Source organism: Aplidium turbinatum, chromosome 1, assembly GCF_918807975.1.
Source record: "Aplidium turbinatum chromosome 1, kaAplTurb1.1, whole genome shotgun sequence".
NCBI lineage: Eukaryota > Metazoa > Chordata > Ascidiacea > Aplousobranchia > Polyclinidae > Aplidium > Aplidium turbinatum.
Window position 1 is genome coordinate 28,561,149 of NC_137472.1, and position 21,233 is coordinate 28,582,381.

Below are 21,233 nucleotides of genomic sequence, written 5' to 3' on the forward strand. Positions count from 1 at the left end.
CAATACTCCTCATTGTAAAAAGTAGAATACATATCCTGCCGAAAAGTTCAGACAACTTTATTTCAGGGCAACATTGCAAGGCATTGAAATGATGCAAAAATGGCCACTTTTGCCATCAGCTCGTTAACCACGCCACTCCAATGTGATCTTTTAAAGCAATTGCCTGTACTATTATTGTTTCAGCTCCGTATTTGTTTGCGTTAAACAAACAATTGTAGCAATTCAAATTTAAAATATATTTTTGCTGCATTAGCTCTATTTTTGTCAAGAATTTTGCGGCGGTCATTTATGACCGACCAATGAGTCGGCTTTGGCAGACATTTGAGGTCTTTTTCTTCTTGCGTTTGAGGCCGCCACAGATTACGTTGTTACATCCAGGCGCAGCAGCCAATGGATTGTGTATTCATCGAGCGTTGTTAGGTCCACATGTCTATCTTGTGGTTGGTATATAGGACATTGATAGATAATGTGGTGTGCTGTTTGAAAATCTGAGCCACACGCACAAGATGGTGAATCGGCGAGGCCCCACTGGAACATGTTGCTGCTAAAACGGCCCACTCCACTCCGCAGGTGATTGAGCTTCACCCATTCCTTCCGGGGTAGTTCTGCTCCAGGTGGGGTGTTGGTTTTGGGAAGGACTGTGAATTGGGTTGGTCTTGCAACTTCTCTCCATTCACGGTTCCAAACTTCGGAAATGTGGAAGTTCGATTTGCACATAGCTGCAGCATGTCGGGAGAACGGGCGTCGAGATTTCAAGCGCTGGGGCTTTTGAGAGTGCGAGTTTAGAACAATCTGGATGAGGAGGTGGTCATCCCTTGACATAGCTTGTAGGACCAGACTACGTACGTGGTTCTCCCTACGAAGTCTACCTGGGGCGATGCCTGATAGTACCGGCAGAAAGTCAGTGGGAGTTGGAAGCAGGCAACCCGTGATTATTCTCATGGTGGTGTTGAGGGCAGTGTCAATTTTGGAAGTGTGTACGCTGCGGCACCAAGTGGGGGAAGCATATTCGGAGGTGCTGTAAACAAGTGCAAGAGCACTTGTACGGAGTGTGGATGTACTAGCACCCCAGGATGTTCCAGCTAGGCATCTCAGCAAGTTGTTGCCGGAATGGCCCGTTTCGGCGAGTCCGATTCGACGAGTCCGATTCGACTAGTCCGATTCGGCGAGTTCCCTATTCGGCGAGAGCCTTTTTCGGCGAGTGCCCTATTCGGCGAGTTTTTGAAATTTTTGAAAGGAAATTATCGGGTACCGTAGCCTAATTACAATTGCCGTTTTTACATAGTTTTAACGTCGCTAAACGTTGAAATCGTGCAGAAAGGAATAAAAATAAAATGTTTGAACTATTAAATTAAAATTCGTCATGTCAGTTCAGTTGTTTTTATTTTTGACCATCATATCAAAAACAATACACGTCGACATAGCAAAGGTGTAAAAAAAGGTAGAAGCGACAAAACGCGAACGTTAAAACGTGCTTGTGACCGAAGTAAGTTATTGAGTTGAAAGAAATTTGGCACGGTCGCAACACCTTCAGAAAAATTTAAGATATGAAGGGAAAATAAAACAAAGAAAATGTTACAAAAAAAATCATGCTTATGTGTATAAGTTAGTACTTTTGAATAGTTAAAATGATTAGTTTGGATCAACAAATGAGAACCCATTGTAGTAACAGAATGAAAAGGCTAACCAAATGTGTGGCCTATCGTTTTAACGTCGCTAAACGTTGAAATCATGTAGAAGAGAACTTTGCTGACTAGGATACGTTGAAACTGAAAAACATTCACAGAAGCCCTACGATACGTTGCATTTTTAAGATAATGTATTCAGACGTTGAATCAATGTACAAATGAAATGTTATGCTAAATGGGTTCTTGGAACAATTCGAAGGGCTTCTGTGAATGTTTCTCAGCTTCAACGTATCCTAGTCAGCAAAGTTCTCTTTTCTACACGATTTCAACATTTAGCGACGTTAAAACGATGTAAAAACGGAAATTTTTGCTGGTTGGGATAACTGGGCTACGGTACCCGATAATTTCTTTTAAATCCAAGCTGTAGGCCACACATTTGTTGATCCAAACTAATCATTTTAACTATTCAAAAGTGCTAACTTACAGACATAAACATGATTTATTTTATTTTTTTTTGTAACATTTTCTTTGTTTTATTTTCCCTTCATATCTTAAATTTTTCTGAAGGTGTTGCAACCGTGCCAAATTTCTTTCCATAGGCGCCGGCTTTTCAAAAAACCTTGGGGGGCGAGAAAGGTGATAACGTCATAACCATAGCGCTATTTACTCAATTAAAATAGTCTTTGATTAAGCTTAGTGTCGTGTTTATATTAACAAATAGGTCGCAAACCGAATTTATTAGAAGCGCTGCTTGAAAGGATTAGTTTTACGCACGCAGTACGCCTAGTCGTAAAAATTTTGATATTGTTAGCTCATAATTGGAACTGTTGGAAAACAAGCCGATTCATTTCCTTTTCGTGCGAGTGAACAACAACGATCAAGACAGTGAAGTTATCGAAATAAAACGCAAAAAATCATGATCTCAAGCAGAGTGAAAACCTGGTATCAGTTTTATTAACCTCGTTTCGCTAATTACTTACTTTCAAAGCGTTGACAACGGCGAAGTGTTTTCTCTTCTGTTTTTTATCGAAAGTCTTTATAGTCTTTTATTGAATACGGTAGGCTATACTCGAGTAAAGGTCGAGATGTTCGCAAGTGATTTTCACCTCAAAAAAACAAGTTCAACTAACACGGGACAAGCTGTTGTCTCCAGCTCAGCAATTTTCAAAATGAACGCACTAAAAATCATTGTCGACGTAGATTACGGAGTGTGAAATCGCGTCGGCTTAAGTGAAAGTTTTGAATACGTTTATTTGCAGTGATTCAAACTTAATTTTCAAATTCAATGATTTCTTGTCAATTCTAAACTTTATGCACTTGTTGAGCAATATGCAAAGCTCACGAGACAAAACAGAAAGAGGAGATCATTTTTTTATTTTTGCGTGTAGGATATAATCGTTCTTATTACGTAACATTTCATGATGGTTGAAGTCGATGTCAACCTTAGCGGGCGCATAAAACAATGATGTCAGGTTGGCTAGGTGATAATAGCGGTAAGAGACGTCGTTAATGCAGGCAATATCTGCGACCAAGACCATTAAACACCTTTTCTTTTATCGGTTTTTGATTTAATTCACACACATTGCGAACAAAACAATGCGTTCTGTTGAATCATAATTGATCTCACAGCGGGAAGACCTCGTTGAAAATAGCGCGTCTAATTTAGCTGGTTTACTTAATATTGCAATGAATAGTTACGTGACTATTCCAGCAGTACTCTACCATCTACTTTGAAATTTCCGTACCGTATGAGATAGCCATGCGAGCTGCTGTTTTGCGGGCAAGAGCAACGTAGGCTTTTCTTGCTTTCGGCATTCTTTAAGTCCGTTTAAATTATCTAAATCTCCTTCGCGAAGTGTTTTATATTTGAAACACCACTTGTCATCACCATTTTTGTTGCCCCTCAACCATAAATTTACGGGGGCGCCGGCCCCCCCTGAAGTCGGCGCGTATGTTTCTTTCAACTCAATAACTTACTTCGGTCACAAGCACGTTTTAACGTTCGCGTTTTGTCGCTTCTACCTTTTTTACACCTTTGCTATGTTGACGTGTATTGTTTTTCATATGATGGTCAGAAATAAAAACAACTGAACTGAACTGACATGACGAATTTTAATTTAATAGTTCAAACATTTTATTTTTATTCCTTTCTGCACAATTTCAACGTTTAGCGACGTTAAAACTATGTAAAAACGGCAATTATAATTAGGCTACGGTACCCGATAATTTCCTTTCAAAAATTTCAAAAACTCGCCGAATAGGGCACTCGCCGAAAAAGGCTCTCGCCGAATAGGGAACTCGCCGAATCGGACTAGTCGAATCGGACTCGCCGAATCGGACTCGCCGAATAGTAGCAGACCCAGTTGTTGCGTGCTGATAGCTTAGCATGGAGGGCTTCAGCATGGTGTTTGTAGGTTAATTGTTGGTTGAGCTTCACTCCTAGGTAGGTGGGACACGGGTTGTGTGGGAGTGGGTTTCCGTTGAGAGAGACTGACAATTTGAGGTCATTCCGGAGGTCATGACCGCCGGATATTTCGAGGCCTGATCATAGATACTGTATAGACACTTCCTAATAAAACTTTTTAAATTAAGGTAGCAATACTGTAGTTCAATACAACACTCTAAGAGCTGACCTGTGGTTATGCCAGTTTGATTTCAATTTCGAAGTCCCAAACAACATTTCGTTTGCTTTATCATATTATTTTTTTTAGAAGCTAATTTACTCTTATATAGATTCTAGAAATATACTTCAAGAAAGTAATTTGTGAAATAAATTAGTATATTTTATCAATTGTTTTTGTGAAAGTGCAACTGCATTAAAAAGAAGATGAATATGTTCAAAAAGAAACCAACTTTAGATGGTGAGTTATTGAATTAGCTTAGATGTTGATTGTGTTTTCTATTTGTATGGTACATACTTTTTTAGTTTCATTATGGCAATCCAGGAGTTACTGCAACTTCTGCTCTACATATATGCAACCTGGAGGTGTTGTTACATTCGAAGTTACCTAATATACAGTCTTCGAATTTAGCCTCGGCATTTGCCAAGGTGATTGCCGACGCAGATGCATGAATGGCGCATAAGCGTCGGCAATAAAAATGCCGAGGCCACACGAGCGCTTGCAAGGTTAGGGTTAGACATTTCCTCCAGTCGTTATGCCACAGCCATAGATTTCTTCTTTAGTCAACACCCTGATGGAGCTCTGCGAAAGAGGCGTGTGGATGGGTATCAAAGCACGAAAGCAGCAAAACGTGGACGCTTTATTGTGAACGGCGAAGACAGTATCGATTTACAGCCAAGCGATGAGCCTCTTCAATCTTCATGTGTCTGATTCCAGTGATGACGCGACAACCTCATCCTCCTATACAGCATCTGATGATTCTGTTTCTGACATCTAGTTCTTTATTGAACACACTTTGTGTTGCTCACAGTATCCCAATTGTGCCGAAATTATGTTAGTGTATGTACGTAAGTCGAGGCAATCTTCTCGCAGGGAGCTATTAATTTGTTACCAGTGCCTGGTTGAGCAATTAACGTTATTTTATGATAATTCAATGTCGCTAGATGTCAAATTAATGTAAAACAAACGTAAATTTCTTATTGGTCATTATTTTCGTTATTATTTTTTTCATATTATTTTTGCATTATTTTTGTATTTCTTATTCGTTTGGCCTCGGCAACGTTTTTGCCGAAGTAAAAGTATGCTAATTTCGAAGACTGAATATATGCAGCAAACATATTTGCCAGGTACAAGTGAACAGCTTGTAAATTTAAACGATTTGTAAGCTATTTATCATTGTAGGCAAGGAAAGGAAATTCAGTGCTTGTTTTTGTATAAAGTAATACATTTTAGCACCAATGTTAGCACCAATTTAAGCACCAATGTTTTTTCATGGAATTTAATAAATCATTTAACAATCCCGATAATGTTTGGACGGATGTAACGCTGAGGCTGCAGCCGCTGCTGCAGTGTGTTTGTATTTTTAGCAAGTCTGTTACCTGGACAATGACAATGATTAGACAAGCCCTTTTATAAAATTACCAATGTTCAATATTATAAATAATTGGCACAGCTGTTAATGAGCTCTCCAGATCCGCTTTCATGAAAAAAATCAAACAGTTTTAACATTTATTCCATCAAATTTTTGCATAAGTGTGTGCATGCAGCTTCAAATTTTGTTGTTTGAGTCACTTTCTTTTCTCTGCAATTCTTAAGTTACAGTGCATGCATCTACTAAATTAAATAATGTGCATTGCTTAATGTTGGATGGAATGCAGGCCTCGAAATTAGTTTTTGTTTACGGCGGTCAAACGTGTCCGCCTGTCCAGTCTAAGCAGCTATCTCGGCGGACAAATTAAGTCTCACAGCGGACACACCAGTTTTAGCGTCGATGGTCATGCTTAACACTTTACCTTGATATTTCTTCGCCATTTGAGAACTATAGCTGCGGTTTAGAAGGCTTTCATTTCAGCGAAGTCACTCTGAAAGGCTTTCATGAGACCAACGTGCGCTTGAAGAGTCGAAGCGCCGTGTAGCTGCCTTTCTTTCGTAATGTAATACCAAAACTTAACAACTTTTGCTGCATGTTGCTGTAATAGCCTACTCGTATAATCTAATTTTGTAACCAACTTTGCCTTATCAATATTACTCGGAGATCAAGCCAGACATTGTGACGTAAGACTTGAACTAAGTTGCGCGTGGTTAGTGTGGAAGTACGGGTACTCCCATCGATTCTTAGCGAAGAATTCACCTTTGTTACGCTGATTCAATGTCAGAAAGAAAAATGTCATCAATAGTTGAAGCAACATAAAATCTGAAAGTTTTCTTGCTTGAATGAAAGCCAAGGGATATATATAACATTCACATTTTCTAGATGCGCGTTAGAATGCGCGCCGCGCGAGAAATTATTTTCTCGCAACAATTGTTAATCGTGCTATGCAATGACAATTTGTATTGCTCCTGTGTTATTTCCTGGCGGACAAATATGACCGATCTTGATCAGTGGTTCCCAACTCATGGGTCGCGACCCAACGTTGGGTCGCCTGATAATTTTTTTGGGTTGCTTGTTTTTCAGGCATATTGTATCTTGGGCGAAAAAATAACAATAAAAAAAATTTTTAAATGTGATGAGATCGATCACAAAGCTAGAAAATATAAACACAAGTCATGAAGCGTTTCATGTCACGACATTGGAAAGCTTTGTAGCATGATCGTAGTGCAAGAAGTTTTAACAGTTTTCGCTTTTATTATTGTTATTATTATTATTAAATGTTAACCCAACAAAAATTTCAGTCTCAAACATAATTTAACTTGACAAAGTTATGGGATATATATTGTAACGTGCGCTATTATATATGTCACGAACGCTATGTCGGACAAACTCTGACAAAGTTTTCCACACGTTGGACCACGCATAGTCTGGTGTGGTAAAAGCATCAAAGACAAAGCCCCAAGTGCTGTATGGACTTATTGCTTTCTCCACAGAAAGGCCTTTGCTGCAAAAAAGCTGTCTCAAGAGCTGCACGAAGTGTTGAATGATGTGAAGTGTGTAAATTTCATCAAAACAAGTCCACTAAATTGGCATTTGTTTTCGTCTTTGTGGATTTTGATTATTATGAAGCATTGCTGTTGCACACAGAAGTACGATAGTTGTCATGAGGTCGAGTCCTGAAGCGAGTTTGTAATTTGCGAGAGGAGATTGCTATCTTCCTGAGGCAACAGAACTGTGTGAGATTAGCCGAGAAGTTTTTGCAAGAAGATTTCAACGCAAAAGTTGCTCACCTTGCCGATATATTTGACTCTCTGAATTCTCTAAATTTATATATGCAAGGCAACTGTTTTACGATGATTGATCGAGCAGCAAAAGTTTCTGCTTACCACAAAAAACTCATATTCTGGAAAAGTTATGTCACCAGAGATGAGTACGATATATTTCCTCAACTAACGCAATATATCTGTGGCAATGAAGTTGATACTAAGCAAACGATAATTAGGGGAGCAAGTCTTTTAGGCGCAGACAGTTAGGCGCCGGTCTGATAGGCGCGCACACTGTGGCGTCTGGATATTTAGGTGCGGAGCACTGTGGCGCCCGTTCATTTAGGTGTTGTTCCTAGTAAAGTCTGCAGATTGTATCAGCTTGGCAGGTAGGGCAATGCTTTTCACACAAAATTTTGTATTGAACAGAAAAATATGTCATGGCTTCCGTGAGTGAAGCTGCTTAAACCTGCAATGCTCTTCACGCAAAATGTTATATTGAACAGAAAAATATATTGTTTTTTAATGCGCGTGTTCGGCGTTTATTTGTTAGTCGAGGTTTGCGTCGGCGAAAGCTTTATCAATAAATTACTCAACTTTCTGACTGAGTTCACTTTTAGTTAAGTCAAATAATAACTACACTAAACATCAGTAAAAATATACCGTAGCCTATATTCAAGCGGGTGGTAGGCTTGAGTGAAGCTTAACTTAGTTTTCCGTCGAAACTCAAACTAGGTTTAATAACGAACAAAGTCGCACCATTACGCTTGCAACTTGTAGGCAGGGTTCATATGCCCTATAGAAATGTATTCATGTAGTAGAGCGTTATCTCATACGTAGTTACGTATCCGCCACACGACCAATCCATCCCGAGTAGAAGTAATTGCGAAAGATAACAGATTAAGTAAAGTTCCATCTGACTGCAACCTGTGTCCACTGTTCAGGATGCATAGTAAATGTCCTGTGGAGATGTGCTAATATCAAGAGTAGTAGAGCGGTGTCTCGCACCTCATCTCAACACGCGCATTGACAAAACAACATATTTTCTGTTCAATATAACATTTTGTGTGAAAAGCATTGCCCTACCTGCCAAGCTGATACCATCTGCAGACTTTACTAGGAATAGCACCTAAATGAACGGGCGCCACAGTGCTCCTCACCTAAATATCCAGACGCCACAGTGTGCGCGCCTGTTTGACCGGCGCCTAACTGTCTGCGCCTAAAAGACGTGGACCCATAATTAGACACTTGGAACAGTTTGCCAAAAAGTTTGTGCACTAGGCTACTTTGGAGAATCTTTAACACTTAATGCCGTATTTACTTGATTGTAAGCCGCCCTTGATTGTAAGCCGCATGTGATAGTGTTAAAAATTTAATGTAAGCCGCCCTTGAATGTAAGCCACAAATACTGTTTACACGCAAAGCTGAAACTGCAGTACTCTCCAAATTTACCGGTATGTTCATTAAGTACCATAAATAAAACTGACAACTCCTTTTTTTCTTTCGAATACACGTCATAAATGCATGTGACAATTTAAAATGCACGTCACAACTTCACAATTGTCGGCATCAGACAACGCAGTACGGCAAAACATCTATGGCAAAGTTGTCAAGGAAAAAGAAAAAAGAAAAAATGTAAGCCGCAAACATGATGGAAAAAAACAACTTTATAAGTCGTGGCTTACAATCAAGTAAATACGGTAACCAAAATGATTGGATAATTGATCCATTTCTTGGAAAAGATCTGTCTCAACTTTCCATCCATGTTGCAAAACAGTTTATGGACATAACGACAGAAGTAGCAAACCGTATTTCTTTTGCGTCCTTCAAAGACAAATACCCCAAAGATTCTGCAAACATCCACTTTTGGGCTTCCATGTACAAAGTGTATCCCCAGTTTCACAATTAAGGATTAAAAAACAGATTCCATTTGCAACAACTTGGCTTTGTAAGATTGGATTTAGCGCCATGTGTGTATTGAAAACTGAACCGCGAAACTGGCTGGAAGTTAAAGCCGACATGCGGCTATGCCTAAGCAAAATAACGCCTCGATTTCAACAAACTCACTGACAGCAAGCCAGCACAGCTATCTCATTAGTGATTTGATAAACATATTATTTTCGGAAAAGTTGCTGCTTTTGTAGTGCTGTATGTTTGCAACACAATCTTGTATGGCTTTTAAAATATTACAATAATTTGCTTGGGTCGCAAGATTTTATTGAACTGAATTTTTTTTAAAAATGGGTCGCCTTAAAAACGAGTTGAGAACCACTGATCTAGATGGTACTTCCCGCGGACATCACATGCTGTGACGGCGGACATGTCCTCGGTGTCCGCCGTTAATTTTGAGGCTTGGAATATGAGAGAGCTGTGGATAACAAATTCATTTATGATCATAAGAATGCCAGTAACAACTGTTTTCTCTGCAAATTAACTGCAACGGTTATTTAGACCTAGGCAGCTTGTATGTGGACACAACATATCAAAACTTGAAAACCTGGTGTAGCAATGCATTGGTAACTTTGTGTTGTTGTCACTTGGCTACCATTAAAACTTTGTAGGGATAATTTAACTTTTAATATTTGGGGCACTGCTTGGTATATCATGCCTGAAAAAAGCTTATTCCAACATATTTAATTGCTTTAACATGAGCCTTAAAATGTTACAAGTTTTCTGTGTTTTACAAATATGTTACCAACTTTTTGTCGGTTCTACATGTTTTAAAAATGGAATTTTTGTCAATTTACAAAAAATATATATTACAATATGGCAGTTAAAATTATTTGTGTTGGTCATAGTACCTTCTGAAACAATTTGATTCCATCAACTTATGCCATTAGTTCAAAACAACTTCCCCTTAATTTTTGTCTGTTTTTATTTTAATCACTGTGTAATGTGTATGTATAACTCCAATTAATTTGCTTTTTTTACGTCGTATCACTGTCAACTTCTGCTTGCTCAAGGTTGCAATTATTTTTGCAGAAACACTCTTTCAACTTCGTTTTACTTGCAAGCAGTTGGATAAAATGGCTGCAAAAGCTGAAAAGGAACAACAGCGAGAACTAAATAAAGTTAAAAAGGTGCTAAAATTTTGAACTGTAGTGTTGAAAATAGGAAAAGTTTTAGGTTTCTTGAAAATTTTTGTATGTTGAGTTTTATATTTGAAGTATATAAGATTTTTTTTTTGTACAAATTTTTCATATTGCTAAATATAAAAAGGCCTAAGAGGGTTGCTATTAATAGTTGTCAGTTTGGCTTGCCAAACTTATTCTTTAAGTGTAACATGCACAATTTAATGCAAAGTTTATTGTTTCTAACACTAGTCGCAACGTTGATCTGATTAAAGTGAAAGTAAAAGCAACGACGAACAGGTTGATTTATTGCTTCACTGACGCTTCGCGCACCATGACAATGCGCTTCCTCAGAGCAAATAACATACAAAATAAAATTTACATTGTCATGGTGTATGAAACGTCAGTGATGCAATACATCAACTATTTGTCGTTGTTTTTACTTTCACTTTCATCAGATGAACGTTACAAGTAGCTAGTGAACGTTAATTGTCCTAGAAACGATAATTGTCTTGATGAACACCCAAACTTTTCAGCAAAGTTTATTGCTGGAATACTGCAGAGGCTTTTTGTTATTAAACATATTTTGCTTTGATTCCATGCTATCATGCAGTACTTCAATTGCATCTTGATAACACTGTACCGGTACAAATTTTTCTTCCAAAACCGTATTGCAGTACTACAATAGTGTTTACTGCTCAAGCTTATTAGGCTATCAAACACCTTAGATGTTTTCAAATATTATATACTGTCACAATCAATGTGCGAGGTCTCGCGACGGGCTGCTTTATATCTTGATCGAGCGTGCTGTTTTGATTGTGGAATTCTTATGCTATAGGTTATTATTGATTATTGTCCTGTAGTAACCTTTGATTGCGAGATCTTTCTTATGCGACGTGTTTCTGGAAAATTTTGCCCTACGTGCGAATCTGGAATGTTCTTTTGTTTTTCACAATTGCCAAATGTTGTTTGTCATGACGTCATGAGGATGTTTCCCAGTAGATCTGTGATTGCAAAATCTTTATTATGTAACGTGTTTTCTAGAACCTTCTACCTTACGTGACAATCTGGAAGCTTCTTTAAACTTGCTTGTTTACGTTTAGTGCAACTTGAGTACTTGACAGAACAATGAGTCCTTATGATGTAACATTACGTAACCTTCTCGAATTTACTAGACCGAACAACCTTCTATAAATAGAGGTGTAAATTGATGGGATTATTATTATTATGAGTTGATTATGAAAATTGTGTTTTGAGTTGTGGATTGGTAATGGGTGCAGAGATTATTGTTGATTGAGAGTTGAAGTAATTGAATACAAGTAGATAAGAATTGGTGCTGATATAAATTGTGTTCGAAATTAGAGTTATTTGAGAAGCCGTTCATTAAAGTACTTCAAGAATTTTCATTATCATTTCACCAGTAGAACTATTCGACATTTAATTGACTGCCTTTCGGTTATGGGTCTACTACTGTTTGGTGAGTCCGATTCGGTGAGTTCCTGACCTCTAATCCCTAACCTTAAAACGGCAATGATAATAATTAGGCTACGGTACCCGATAATTTAAAAAAAAAGAAAAAATCACCGAATAGGGATCGGACTCACCGAAACGGGCTATTCCATTCGGTAATATCCCATTAAACTACGTCATTGAACCTTTCCAAAGTCTCTTTCCCGGTAAGAGATAGAAAGAAACTGTGACAATTACTAAGGCACTTTTATTTTCAGTCAGTTTTATTTCTTATTTTATGTCTTCTGGAAATGCTACCATTACTGCTTAGACTAGCCTTCTATTGCATGAGTTAATGCTAATTAAAAAAATTATTCCAGAGTATAATTGTTCACTTTGTTGCACTGCAGCATAATTGCAAAAACTTTGTTGTTATTTCAGGCCCTCACTGAAGGACCCAGTCGATACGAATTCGCCCAATTGTTTGCAGAAAATGCAATTAGGTTTGTTCTTTCCGTTTACTGTTGACATTTTTAGTGTAATTTCTACAAGGAATGAAGGAACTACAGAACAAACATGGCATTGCCACTTTGGCATCTGGCGATTTTGTTTTGGTTTCTTATTTAACCATTTGGTTGTCATGCCATTAGAGCAGCGTCATACCATTGGCACTGGAATAGAGCATTAAATCATTATATAAATCAGCATAAAACCATTGGTATGCTACTATTCGGAGACAGCCTTTTTTGGAGATTTCTAAAATCTCACAGCTGCATCTGTTTATTCAAAGGAATTAGCCTATAACAGAGATTAATCATATAAAATCCATATGATAACAAACAAAGTCTCAGCGAAAAAAAAAGTTGTCAAACAGTGTTTGATGATCCTCTTCATTAAAACGTAAATTTTTTGCAGTGCAGTGTTTATGCTTACAAATTTGAAAAGTTTGGATAAAGACTGCGACGCAGGACACGTGTCAATTTTATGTGAGCAGATATTTTAATTTAATATAGTTCAAAAATATATTTCGTTTGTTTTTTATTTTCGCTAGATTTCAATTCAATTCATTTTTCTTTGTCGGAATGCAGAAAAAACGATGTTGTTGTGGGAAATAAAATACAGTAACAGAACGAAAAGGAAGAAGTGGCAAAACCGTAATGGTTTAAGACGTGCATGCAAAGATTTGATCCGAATTGCCCATCCAAAATTGTTACGCATGAATCATTACCACGGTTGACACATTAGTGGCGAATCTGGCAATCGCTTTCTTAAAACGTACTACATTAAATTTACTAACTTGTAGGTTAGTAAACTTTTGTTTAAGTAAACAAACTAGTAAACAACTTCTCTTCGTCAGGTTAATTGCCTAACCTATAAATTAATCGTTACTAGATATCGCCATATAGCCTATACTCGCAAGAGATCAGCTAATTTACATCTACCTCACTGAAACAATAACTTACCTTTGAATGATCCCTACAAATTCTCTAAATAAACAGAAGCCATGGCTACATTTTCCAAAAAATTACCTAATCGGTTTTCTCCTAAAAAGCTGTCGCCGAATTGGCATTTCTCCGAATCGGATTTTCCGAAATGGCCCATTCCGTGAAACCATGTTACTGTTTAGAAAAAAGAATGAATCGCTGAACTACATGCGTTTGTCATCAAGATTAGACGGAGTTTCTTCCAGATTAAAAACGGCCCAGTCCATGAAACAGGTCAGCATGACTGAAGCTGAATTAATTAATAATGGCCGTGACTGAAGCTTTGTAATATTAGTATTTCTTCAACTACTGTCTCGATAAATTACCAACTTAATAAGTTACCAAAAAAAAATTCAAAAATATATACGTTTTATCAAACCTTATGGAACAGTTCAAATTTAATACATATATTGTTCATGTTATAAAAATTCTTGTCTTATAGTGAGTTTTGAAGTTTTGGATCTCCATTAACGTTACGATTTTTGTTCAACCAACAAAAATTATGGGTAAATATGTTTTTAAACCACAACAGATATAGCAATTTTATTATCACTGCATGAGTGAATATTGTTTTGATTTGTTTAGTAATAAATTGGTTGGTGGTGTGATTGCCTTTCATGCCCGAGAGGTAATTCTGCTATTTCAGGTAGTGAATAAACTGAATATGCTTTTAGAATTTTGTCATTGACTAGTTTGTTTTTCCACAGCTAACTAAAGACCTGGGCCATGTCACTGTATCCTTGGACCAAGCTATGAAAAGCATGAATTTAGAGCAGGTTGCCAAAATCATGGACAAGTTTGAATCCCAATTTGAAAACCTTGACGTCCATGCCACGGTAAGTATAACTGTGGTCTGTGTTCATGTCACTGTGTTCAGGGCCCTGTCCTGTATACAGCCTTAGGCCTACAGTACACTTAATCCGGCCCTGTTCATGTGGCGTGCTTATTCAAACCGAAAAGCAAACGAAACCACACTTTCTAGAATTATAATAATGCAATTCATTTCTTTTTTCAATTAACAAAGAATTAACAACAATTAGGAATTTTGTCAACCGGCGTTTTCAAGAACTTTCTAACAATCCCGTTTGTTGGTAAGGATTCCAAACGTTTTGCCACAGGTTTGTCCAGATTTATGGGTGCACGTCTTTTAGGTGCAAACAGTTAGGCGCTGGTCAAATAGGCGCGCACACTGTGGCGTCAGGATATTTATGTGCGGAGCACTGTGGCGCGTGGCTGTGGTTTATTGAACAAAAAAATATGTCGTGGCTTCCGTGAGTGAAACTGCTTAAACAGGCAATACTTTTCACACAAAATGTTATATTGAACCAAGCCTTAAAGCAGCCGGCGGCCATCGCGGCGCCATGGCCGCTAAGTAGTGCTTGAATGACCGCCGGTGCTACCTTCTCAGTCGGCCAAGTTTGGCCGCCAGTTTCTTCTAGCCAATCATTTAATTTTGCAATAGAATGATCGTGGGTTAACTGTCGAAAATATGTAGTATCAAATATGTAGTATCAGAATTTGGTCAGCGCGTTATAATCACCACTGTTGTATTGTGCGGGAACATTTGCTATTGTATGTATAAAATATATCCAGGTGCGATCACCAGCTGTACCCGCGCATTCGCAAATGCGTGACGTGCATTCCATTGTGCGCGATTAATAGCGTTAATTACCGTGACGCGAAACCACAAGCTGCAAGTTTGCGATTTTTTGCATGATCATAGAGCAGTACGAGACGAACATAACTGAACAAAAACAAGACAAATTTTCCGCTTATTAAATATTACATGATCTAGAATGAAGTTTTTAAAAACCTTCGCGCATTTGTCTGTTTGACTAAGTCTTGTTTGTAATTCCCGACGTTTATTTTAACAAAGTGTTAATCTGAAGTGCTAATTTACATCGGCTGGCAATATTGTCGTTTTTATGTCGATTCAATGTTGTCGAACATTGAATCGTTGTTGAAAAGGAAAACTAGGTTAGTTGACATCCGAGGGAAAACGCCTCTCTTCATAGTTGAGAAATGTTCCCGCTATGGGTTCACACCCTATGTGGTGACATCATAACGGTATAAATGGTTAGATTTTATAAAAGGCGATATTCGGTAATGCAGTTGAAACAATTTACTGAGCAGCTGAAACAATTTAGTGTCGTTAGATGGTCCCGCAATATCGGATTACAATCCCGATAAAGCAGTTATTGCGTGGTACAACGATTCTATTGCAGGACGTCGCCCAGACTTCAACAACGCTAAGTGATCATTTTAGCATTGTAGCAAGTTTAAGTCTATTTAATTGTGGTATCGTTATTTGTATTTTGGCCTCCAAGCGCGCAGATTTGGCCGCCGAGAAGGAGCTCCCGGCAGGCCACGATGGCTGCCGGAAAAAAATACGACTTTTAAGGCCTGCCGTAGCCTATATTCAAGCGGGTGGTAGGCTTGAGTGAAGAGTAACTTAGTTTTCCGTCAAAACCCTGACTAGGTTTGATAACGAGCAAAGTCACACTATTATGCTTGCAACTTGTAGCCAGGGTTCATATGCCCTATAGAAATGTATTCATGTTATAGAGTGTTGTCTCACGTATTCACCAGAATTGCCCTGTGACCTGCCAAGCTGATACAATCTGCAGACTTTACTAGGAATAGCACCTAAATGAACGGGCGCCACAGTGCTCCGCTCCTGAATATCCTGACGCCACAGTGTGCGCGCCTGTTTGACCGGCGCCTAACTGTCTGCGCCTAAAAGACTTGCTCCCAGATTTATTGCCTTGAAGTTTAACATTAAGATTTTTCCCGTCTAAAACATTTAAAGCTGGTTACTATTTTCAGTTGAAGTCTAAAACTCCTTTCCACTTATGTTCAAACGTCGTGTATAAGTTCACTTGCTCGCATGATGCGAGTTCGACATACATTGGTATGACCACGCAACATTTGGCGACGAGAGTGGGAGAGCATTTAAATTTATCTAATTTTAATAAAAATAGTGCAATTAAAGATCCTATTAGAAACTCTCAATCGTGTTCAACTGTTCAAACACTAAACCTTCATTGAAGTCCTTCGAAATTGTTCGTAAGTGTTTGTCCGAGTTCAACACCAAGGTTCACGAGGCATTCTTTCATCAAAGAGGGCTCAAGACTCAACAGGCAATTATTTTCTGGCGGGGCCTCCTACCTTTTAATAGTTTTTGATTGAATTGTCACGTGTTGTGCTTCTCATATTTTTGCTTTGTTTGTGCCGCTATCCCGTGTGCTTCTGTCCATCTCGCGTGAGCTAGTTAAGCAGTTTTTCAAATGTTTAAGTTTGACCATATTATTCTTGCTGTAATACTGTATGTTCTTTAGTAGGCTATTTCTTTTAAATAAAATATTTTACTTATAACCTTGAAAAGGGCTGTATGACTAGCCGAAAACGTTTGCTTATTGTTTTTCTTTCTATAATGTTAAATGTAGTGTTGTTGCTGAGTTATGTCTGTTTATGGTTTAAAAAGTTACCTCTCTACCCAAATTGTATTCTCTTGAAGGAAGTTTGTTAACGTTTCCGGTTTTGACCAGAGGTTGCCAAACTCTTCATATAATTGGAAACTGGCAATCGCAGTCTGGATACTAACTTTGTTTAGTGCAATATTTCAGACTGTGTGTAGTGATTCAGCACCGTAGCCAAGCGTTGAATGTGTCTGAGTAATTAGTCGCATGCTTCATTCAACGCTTTCCATTGTTGAAGCTATGTATAAATATAGGCTTTTCACCAATTTTATTGTTTTGACCGCAAAACTCAACAGTCTTATGCTACCGGAGTCAAAGATGTTTAAACGTCTTTGCTTTTTCAGGTCATGGAAAACTCTATGGGCTCAGCCATGGCTTCCACCACCCCACAAGATCAGGTATCTGCTCTCATACAACAGGTAGCTGATGAGAACGGTCTTGAGATCAGTGCTCAACTAGAAAACACGCCGATCGGAGCCGGAACTCTTGAATCAGAACGCGCTGGCCCGTCACAGGAAGACGATCTTGAACGAAGGTAAGTCAACATTCGAATAATTGTATTTTGAGCATTCGCAAAACCTAAGTCTTTTTAATTCATTCATCACCTTTTATCGTCGGCTGTATGCTGAAGTGGTGATTGCGCTTACACGGCGCAAGTAGGATTCAAGACGTAACAAGAATACGAGCACTGCTTTCATATCACACCAAATTGACGCTTGATCTGGAACCTTTGATTTGGTAATAATTGTTTAGAATAGTAATAGATTCAACAGTTTTGAGTGCGAAACAGCTCCAGGAATTTTGAGGCAATAAGGTGGACTGGACTTGTGATTTTGGCAGAATTATGTTCTTGTGTGGCTTTCTGAGGGACGGAGTAACTAACTTCTGACCATGGCAGCCCCGAGTGTGCTCTTTATAGATATAGATGGAATTAACCTTTTTGTTTTTTGACTGTCACTTTATCAGTCCAAATATTTACAGCTTACTATGTACCACAGGTTGCGTGCCATGCGGGGTGCAATGCAGAATTGATCAATGTCAGCTGTGACGGTAATCTATGCACATGAAGTCAAAGACACAACTTTTGTCCATGGTACTCGATTAAGTGTTTGGTTTGCTCTGTGCAATGCACTTGCGCTTGTCTTTGCAAGAAGGATTCCTCAGAAAAATATTCAAACAAGTTTTATCTTGTCTCCCTTTAACATTTTGGAAGTCTCGCGAACATGCCATGGAGCTCTGTGTTGATACTTCGAAATACTGCATGTAGTGAATGCAGTGTGGTATGGTTTTCAATTTGTGAGGTAAAAATGCACTTCTCATACCTTTCACACTGCTTTATGCGAAACAGCTTTAAATTTTCGTCTTGTGGCGACTCTACGAATGTTTCTTACTACGGTTAAGAACATGTAGGTTTCGGTAGCTTATGTATAATACTGTGGTTATATTTTTAACAATCCATACATCAAGCCAGTTCACTACAAAGACATGATAAAATCAAAAATTCTTTCCACAACACGGTGTTCGCTTGTTTAAAATATTTTTAACAAACCTAAGAAGGAAACCACTTTTGGCTTCTTGAAATATAACTGAAAAAGGTCCAAAATTATCATTGACCTACTGTACTTTATCGTATCTGAATTTTAAAGTATTTGTGATGTTTTATTTAAAAAATATAGCCCAAACTGCAGGAGCTAACCATATAATAGTTCAGAAAATTCTTCAAAAACGTCGCTGTTTTCAGCGTTAAGCCACTATTTGCATCAAAGTATGAAGCCACGTGTGCTGAACCATTTTCAGTTTTTACATTTTCAACTCCGCTCTTAACATTTGAATTGACTAAGCGTTCCCACTATTTTTCATGAAAATGATGATAATTTTTGGCTGATATGCAAGTAACACATGTTTTGTATTAATTTGCCTCACATGATCTTGACTTGCATACGCGCAAGAGCGGAACAGTAGCTTCATATAACAGTTCAAATTGATTGGCGTTCATCACCTGGGCAAAGTAAAAATCTTGTTTCAATTATGCCACCTGCCGTATTTCCCACCTCACAACCACTGCTGAGTGCTGATGCATTAATTTATGCCTTCTTTTAATTGATTATTCTCTGTTAATTTGTATCTTTATTCATGTTCATTGTTTATCTGCTCGTATGGACGATCAATAGGCGGACGTTAGCGTTACACAGTACGTGATTTTTACCCGTAACTAGTTTTAAGTGTATAAACCCAAGCTTTTCTTTCCTCTGCCAGGCTCTGCGGCATAGCTGTTTGAGCCCAGTCGTTCGGCGGAAATAGTTCAAGACAAATGATTCCAAACGATATCAAGGCAAAGTAATTTACGTCGATACAAAATTTCGCTGTCAATTTTTTTTCAAAAAACAATTGTTGCTCACTTGAATGTTTGAAGAACTTTGTAAGCATGAGTGTGAACTGTGGGATGGCGTAGCGGATAAGGCGTTGGGTTTCCAATTATGCGAACCTGGTTCGACACCTGGCTAAAGCTGGTTGTTGATAAACACCGCTCACTTCTACCCACTATACTAAATTGAGTGGGCAAAGTTGCTAAAGGAAAGGCGGCCAAAAGAACTGATTGCCCCACTTTCGTTAGTGTCGAAGGCTTGGTACAATGAAAACCTTTTCTTACCATTCCCCAAAGCTCAGTAACTGACTACGGAATCATTTTATTACCTTGCATGAATGCTGGTGTTTCTAAAAACATGCCGCTATCAATTGTAGTGTAACTTCTGCGTGGGAGTTTTTCGTCTATTTCGTTTCGAATTTACAACGAAATGATTTTTTCGAAAGGAAACCAAGGCAGATTTTTGCGTGAGAACAAAAATTTTAATGTTTTTGTTTCAGGCAGCTCTACTCACTGGATTGACTAGCGCAGGCCAGTCATGCAAAATTAGCTTACTGCAGCTTCTTGAATTCTTTACTTTTGTGTAATGTTAAACTAATATCAAGTTCAATCGTTGCTTTATGTGAGAGATTTATCACTGCAAAGCGTAGTCACTGATTTCTCTATGTAACTGGTAGGAGAGATCAATATTGTTCCTTCAGTTCGTAATGTTTATCTTTATTGGTGTGAGCGACCACGCTAGCTTCACACATATGCTGTTCCTTATAGCTCAAACAACTGTTCAGTTTAGTTACAAGCTTTGCAGGTTTGTTCTTGACATGTTGGCATGTCGCATATTTTGTTTTTGCACTACGTCAATGATAGAAAATAACTGTCTAATGTGTGATCTGAAGATGGATTTGGTAACAATCAAAGAAATCCTAAGGTCATTTTTACAATTAGGGGATGTTCAAATATCCAATCAGATCATTTGGTTGCTTTTCGTAGTCCTCTTACAGTATGTCGTTTGTCACCAACCTTTGTGATCGCTCTACCAACCTCTTCCCGAAAGGTATATTAGGTAACTTATTTGAATCCCCTCTAAATATATACCTACAAATGTCCTGTTTTTCATATTTGTCAACGGGGAATTTATTGAACCTGATTTTTTATATTAAAAAAAACAAAAACGAAACCATCGGATCGGACAGTCGGTCAACTGAACTCATTTGTGTTTGTACCCTACCTTTTTGCACTGGGGACTGCTCTAAATCCGGTCTATGTTTTCTTTTTACATATTTTCGTATTGACGCAGTTTTGTATAGCCTATCATATAATCGTCGTTTGCAACTGAAATATACTTGAGTAGACCTACCAGTATCTGTGGTCAACTTTCCTGCTGTGCATCAACAAGCTGGTTTGTGTATCTGAAAACCTTTATTTGAAACCAGAAGACTACTAGCCTAAGTCTCAATATTTCTGACAACTGCAACCAATTCTTTATAAGGCTAAAATTCAACCTCTATGCCGTTTTAACCTTTAGGACTACAACAGACAACGCCTTGAGTTATACTTGCTCAGCTTTCACTGCAACGTGAAACGAATTGATGAAGCAATGTAAACATCAATCGATTGTTATCGCATTAGTTACTCCAGTCGCAACAACGTCGAAACACGATTTTATTGAAAGAGCATCTCACCTATTTTGAGTGAACAAAACAAATTGTATATTATATTGACGGAAGGAAAGAGGGTGGGTCGTTGTTCAGAAGTATCCTGGTTTGGCTTTGAATTTTTATCTTCGGACTGACAAAGCCATTGGTAGGTTATTCCTGGCGCTAGCGGTTTCGCATACTTGTATAGGCTTTGAACCACTGACGGTCTGACGCAGGGCCGGTTACCTAGATGTAAGCTATTCCATCCACTCGATGCCGCTGAACGGAAAGCAGTCTTTGAAATACGTTGCTCAAAAGCACACCCCGAAAGCCGAACCAGCACGCTTGGCCTGGAATCGGGCGCTTA

General features: G+C 38.4%; 1 protein-coding gene across 1 annotated transcript; it reads left to right on the plus strand.

The window, feature by feature from the left end:
• The first annotated feature begins 4,350 nt into the window (after positions 1-4,350).
• Positions 4,351-20,591, plus strand: LOC145773907 (charged multivesicular body protein 1a-like). Its single transcript, XM_082585035.1, has 7 exons — positions 4,351-4,489; positions 10,367-10,464; positions 12,346-12,407; positions 13,532-13,622; positions 14,096-14,224; positions 17,212-17,402; positions 17,866-20,591. Exons 1-7 carry the CDS (start codon positions 4,456-4,458, stop codon positions 17,897-17,899), a joined length of 639 nt encoding a protein of 212 aa, XP_082441161.1. The 5' UTR covers positions 4,351-4,455; the 3' UTR covers positions 17,900-20,591.
• Positions 20,592-21,233: the final 642 nt, after the last annotated feature.